General features: G+C 53.0%; 1 protein-coding gene across 1 annotated transcript; it reads left to right on the top strand.

Moving 5' to 3' along the window:
- Positions 1-3,723: 3,723 nt before the first annotated feature.
- LOC124676758 (anthocyanidin-3-O-glucoside rhamnosyltransferase-like) lies at positions 3,724-5,332 on the top strand. Its single transcript, XM_047212785.1, has one exon. The coding sequence runs from the start codon at positions 3,741-3,743 to the stop codon at positions 5,115-5,117; it is 1,377 nt and encodes a 458-aa protein (XP_047068741.1). The 5' UTR covers positions 3,724-3,740; the 3' UTR covers positions 5,118-5,332.
- The last annotated feature ends 932 nt before the right edge of the window (positions 5,333-6,264 follow it).

The following is a 6,264-nucleotide window of genomic DNA, read 5'->3' as shown; positions in this document are numbered from 1 at the left end:
GGTAACTAATATTATATCAGGCTTCTCCTCAAGTGACGGCAGGTCCATGGAGGCGGCGGCTTGATCTGGATCCCGCCGGCGGTGGGGGCAGACAAACGGCGGCGGGTTCTCCTCTGTCTGATCGTGGTCGTTCGGTGGGTTGGCAGGAGGCGGTCGGCCTCTTGCTCTTCTCGGCCGGCGTGGCGATTTGTGGAGGACCAGGCTTTGGCTTTGCACCACGAGGATGCCCGGGGTGACAATCTGGGGCTTGGCGGTGGTGGCCTCTTCCTTCGTCGGAAGTGGTCGGCCGGTTTGGGGCTGGTTGTGGCGATCTCCTGATCTCACATCTAGTCCTAGCAGCGAGTTGGGGATGCACGGCTGCCGGTGAAAACCGTGCTCCGATCCTGGTCGTGGCGAGCGATTTGGCGACGTCACGCGTCGTATCCTTCTTGAAGGCATCGCCGTCGCAGTCTGTGTCTTCTCACTCGTGCTGCTCCGGGGGAAACCCTAGATCCGGGTCTCTCGGATCGGATGATGACGGTGCTTCCTGCGTCGTTGTACCTCTTGAGGCATCATCTTTGGAGCAGCTGTTGGATGGAGGTGGATGTTGGTGGAGTGGTGTTCATCTTCCACGTTGACGTTGATGATTCTCGGCGGCGTGGAGCTGCAGAGGTATCGAAGACGGGCACGGACTGCTGGACGCGTGCAAGATGGTGGAGCTGTCTAGCGTCATGGTGACATTGACGGCAGGTCTGGCAAGGTCAATGCGGTGATCTCTCTTGAAGATGGGTGTGAGGAAGACGGCGGTAGCGATTTCTGTGGCATGTGTACTGGCGTGTGCTCAGGGTCCGCTTGACTGGTTGTGCTTCTCACCCGCCAATGGGTGGCTTGGGAAGACATTCAGTTTTAGATAATGTGCATTGGTGTATTGTCAGGCTAATGGCCCTGTTCATGGTCAACCCCTTCATCGCTCTTGTAGGCATAGCGACTTGTCGCTGGAAAGGTGGCTTCGAGTTGATCTTTGTATCTCCCTTGTAAGGCTTTGCGAATAATTTAATAATAAAAAGTTGTGTGCATCATTTGGATGCAGAAGCTGGGGCGATGCTCCCATTTCGATTTAAAAAAAAACGGCAAAAGAATGTGGTCCATATTTGAAATTGCATCAGCGAACAATGCATAGAAGGAAGAGTAGACACCTGAGCTTAGAAGGACGCAGTTTAAGATAAAAGACTCATGTATCAATGAACCCACCTGGCTGCTACCTGGCCTTTGACCTGCCACTCCGTGATGTAGCTGGGATTTAAGATCTCCTCCGTGACCATGTTGGCATCACCCATGAGCACCGAGACCATCCTCGACATGGAGAACGACTATGTAGGAATCTCTAGGTGCAGATGAGTGTGAGGCGGATCACCTGGATTATGACCTCACTGCTGAATTTGTAGAGCTTGAGATCCACCGCCAACTTCAGGGAGTTGCCATTCTCATCCTTGACCCACACCTGAAAAAGTATTGAGAGTTTCAGAGGTTACATTAAGTATATACTGGCACTTTGCATCTTGCTATACCATCAATACATAATGAACTGAAAGAATTCCACACAAAAAAGATTGCAAAATATTAAGCTCTTCCATCATCAAACAATCTGCAATCAAGATATAACATGGGGCATGAGTTTTTTGAGTTCGAAAAAAAAACATTACATGTAGAACAGAGAACCATGCGCAAAAGAAATTTGAAGCAAACCTTGAGAACCTTGACATCTTCACTTTCTTTTATCTAAGCTCCATAAACGATGGTACTTCCCATTACAACACAAAGCTGAGCAAGTAAACATATTTTCCATCAACCATACAATAGGTCAATCAACTTTTGTCTTGTATGTCTTCCTCGCTCATTCATTCAACGCAATTAGCTCCTGTGGTTAAACGAACTATATTGTCCAGAGTATAACAACTATGCTGAGTTATGTGAGCCATTAAGCATTGTTTCTTATTTTGTCACAATCAAGCAAAAAGTTATGTGGTGCTGTCAATTCAACGAATACCTCTTCTGCACTATTCTCATCAGCTCTACATATCAAACAGGAACATGCACTAATTCAAAAGTTTCAGAAGAGTCCATTTCTTAACTGGAAGCACAAAACCATCTACCTTGGATTCCCATGTCCTCCGCGTTCTGAGGGTTGATGTCGAGGTAGGAACCGTGACGTCTCCATGTCTTCATCTGCATCATCAAGATTAAAAATCTGGACCGGCATGAAGAAAGATCAGAGATCAAAACCTGGACAAACATGAAGAGAGATCAGATATGGGCGCCCTACTTCTCTTCCTCCTCTAGATTCTAGTTGGGGCGTCCAAGTCGAGGTCGAGAGTCATTCACCGCCGCCTCCTCAATCTTTCGCCTCCTTAATCGCGCCCGTCAGGGAGACTGCAGGGAGCGGTGCAGCGGAGTGCGCGGAGGCGTTGGGGCGGAGAGCGCGGACAGCTGCGTACGCAAGGGCGGCGAGGAAGCGTGTGAGGCGGCTTGCGTTTGCCGGGAGCAGGCTGCCGTGCACCAACGAGGCAGTAGGGGAGGTGAGGGGCAGGCGGCCGTGCGTGTGGGCGCGAGGTAGTGCAGAGCGGCGGCGTCCTGGCGAGTGTGGAGGCGGGTGATGCAGCGCGGGAGGCGATCAATGGCCACGAATATACCAAAGGCTATTATCTAGCCGATGGTATATATCCAAAATGGGCCACTTTTGTCAAAACAATCTCGAATCCATCAGGTCTGAAGAATTCTCACTTTGCTACGCGACAGGAGGCTTGCAGGAAGGATGTCGAGCGGGCATTGGTGTGCTTCAAGCACAATTTGCCATTGTCCGGTACTCTGCTCTAAGCTGGTCTCACGACCAAATGTGGGAGGTGATGCAGGCTTGTATGATCATGCACAACATGATCATCGAGGATGACCGCAAGAATCATGCTAGGTCACATGTTGGTCCCTATGAGTGTGAAGGCCCTCTTGCGGAGGTTGATCATGAGTTGCCTGCAGATTTTGCTGATTTTCTCGCCATGCACGCAGAGATCCGTGACAGCAATGCGCATGAGCAACTTCAAGCTGATCTCGTTGAGCATTTGTGAAGGATCAAAGGAAATACCGTGGCACCTTGATGTAGCATTTACCCCTATTTATTATATTTGTTAACTTGTTTTATTATTTGTTTTGTAATTTAATTTGAAAACAATCCTCGCAAACATTTTTATTCATATGCTATATTTGATAAATGGTTCTGTGTTAAAAAGAAGTATTTTAAATGTTTGGGGGCGGCGTTTGGGGACGCGGCTGGGGAGCGACGTCCCCCAAAAGCGGCACGAACAAAACACGTCCCCCAAACGCTCAATCCGGCGTGGTTTGGGGGACGCTTTGGGGGACGCGGCTGGAGATGCTCTTAGAATTCTAAATCATAATGGTATACAATGACACCTAATGTTTTCATGCACGGTCCCTGGGTGTGGGTGACGCTGTTGCCGGCCGACGGTGGCGTGGTCGGGGCTCTAGCTACCCTGATCGAAAGGAGCTCCAACTGTATAATCACAGTCAAAGCAATCAATTGTTTTGAGGAGGCGCAACAACCGCGTACTATTGAGATCACGTGGTAGCCGCTGCAACACACAAACAAACAGTGAACTACTCGAAGTGTCAACAAAACCTCACCACAGCTGCAGACCTCGCACGTCAGCCAGCCCACCAGCGCGATCACGTCCAACATTCAAGCGTTAACGATGGCCAGCGCCGACATGCACGTCGTGATGTTCCCCTTCCTCGCGTTCGGCCACATCAGCCCGTTCGTGCAGCTGGCGCGCAAGCTCGTCGCCGCTGGCAACGGGGTGCGGGTCACGCTGCTGTCGGCCGCGGCGAACGTGCCTCGCGTCCAGGCCATGCTGGGGTCGTCGGCGGTGGCAGTGGCTCCACTGAGCCTCCCGCGCGTGCCGGGGCTCCCCGAGGGCGCCGAGAGTACGGCCGAGGTCTCGGCGGACGGCGCCGAGCTGCTCAAGGTGGCCGTCGACGGCACAAGGCCGCAGGTGGCGACCCTGCTCGCGGAGCTCCGGCCCGACGCTCTGCTCTTCGACTTTGCCACCCCCTGGGTTACCGAGGTCGCGGCGCCGCTCGGCATCAAGACGCTCCAGTTCTCCGTCTTCTCTGCCGTCGCTGGCGCCTACCTGATGGTCCCCGCGCGTCGCCAACTCGGCACCGTCCCGTCCGCCGGAGACCTCCAGTTGGCGCCCGCGGGCTTCCCGCCGTCGTCCCCCCTCGCCACGATCCCGGCCTACCAGGCCGCCGACTTCACCTACGTGTTCACCAGCTTCCACGGCGAGCCCTGCGTGTACGACCGCGTCCTCGCCGGCGTCCAGGCCAGCGACGCCCTCGTCATCAAGACGTGCTTCGAGATGGAAGGCCCCTACATCCGCTACCTCGCCGCCCAGCACGGCAAGCCGGTGCTCGTCACCGGCCCGGTCGTGCCGGAGCCGCCCAAGGGCGAGCTCGAGGAGCGGTGGGCGCAGTGGCTCTCCTCCTTCCCGGACAGCGCCGTCGTGTTTGCCTCCTTCGGGAGCGAGACGTTCCTCCCGGCGGCCGCCGCGACGGAGCTCCTCCTCGGCTTAGAGGCCAGCAACCGGCCGTTCCTGGTCGTTCTCAACTTCCCCAGGGGCGCGGACGTGGAAGCGGAGCTCGAGAGGTGCACGCCGCCGGGGTTCGCGGAGAGGACCAAGGGGAGGGGCGCTGTGCACACGGGGTGGGTGCAGCAGCAGCACATCCTGCGGCACCGGAGCGTGGGATGTTTCGTGAACCACGCCGGGCTGAGCTCCGTCGTGGAGGGTCTCGTCGCCGGCTGCCGGCTCGTGCTGCTTCCCATGAAGGGCGACCAGTACCTCAACGCCGCGCTGTTCGCGCGGGACCTCCGCGTCGGGGTGGAGGTCGCGCGTCGCGATGGCGATGGGTGGTTCGGGCGCGGGGACGTGAGCGCCGCCGTGGACACGGCGATGGCGGACGGATGGGAGGGGGAAGGGACCAAGTGGAAGGAATTCTTGATGGACGACGCCGTGCAGAAGAGGTTTGGGGATGATTTCGTCAGGGATTTAACGAACTTTGTGAGGGCTTGAAGCAATAGATCATGGATGCAGGTAGGGCCACGAGCGTCGGGAGCACAACACGGATGCCCATAATCTTGTTAAATATGTATTTTCGCTTACTTTTGGTCGTCATATATGGCTTCAGGATACACCTGAAGTGTGTCGTATTCCTAGTTTCCTACGAAGATTACCTAATAAAACTCGTGGTTATTATATGCTAAAAAGGAACTAAAAGTTCAAGCAGAGATGTTATAGTGTCCGATGTGCGTATGATGGAAGTTCTTTTAGTGAGATGCATACGATGGAAGTTAAGTGCTAACGATGTGTTCGGTATAACTCATAGGATGCACTACTAGCGGAGACATTTGGATGGTTAGGACTTAGGAGGATAGTAGTACCATTGCCCACCAAAGATTAAACCCTAGGTTCGACAAGCACCTACTTCTCCATCAAGTTCTTCCGTCATCGTTCCTTAGCGAGGGGTCTGTATGGCTTGATGGTGTCAACAGTGGCACCCTCGGATAGCACCTCTGCCGACTTTGCGGGGGATTCAGGGAGTAAGAAAGAGGAAGCATGCTACAAAGGCTAGGTTTTGATGAAGATGAACTTGACGATATGGTCTTTGAGGAGGAGCAGGATGTTCCTAAGGAAGGGGTAAAGTGGCTTGCCTTGGCTTGAGTTCACATAACGAACTATTTCAGTACTCAAATCTTCGAGCAACACATGATCACAACTTGGAGTCTATCCCGCGAAGTGAAATATTCGAGCTTTGGAAGATTGGATGAAGGTTAGTGAATGTGACCCGTGGATTTTTTTTAGCAGAAAGCCGTGATCGTCGATCCTAATGATGGCCTTGTTTCACCAAATTCAATTAAGATTAATCAGATTTGAGTGTGGCTTCAGACCCACAATATGCCAGATGGGTATACTAATCAGAAACCTTGTTGGGAATATCTATATAAAGTGGAGATCGAGCTACAAGGCATCGGTAATTTTGTAAGGGTCGGAGCTCTTCTCGATCCGACGACCGCACGACCAGGTTTTGTCAGCATCTCTGGTGTAGGTCAAAGAGAGTTCTTCAAAATCCAACATGAGAAATTTCCGAAGTTTTTCGGTGCATGTGGTTTCCTTTGACATATCCACACAAACCGTGGTATTGAACAACATGATGTAACGA

Source organism: Lolium rigidum, chromosome 7, assembly GCF_022539505.1.
Source record: "Lolium rigidum isolate FL_2022 chromosome 7, APGP_CSIRO_Lrig_0.1, whole genome shotgun sequence".
Taxonomy (NCBI): domain Eukaryota; kingdom Viridiplantae; phylum Streptophyta; class Magnoliopsida; order Poales; family Poaceae; genus Lolium; species Lolium rigidum.
Note: the sequence above shows the minus strand (reverse complement) of the source record. Positions and strands in the feature narration are given on the sequence as shown.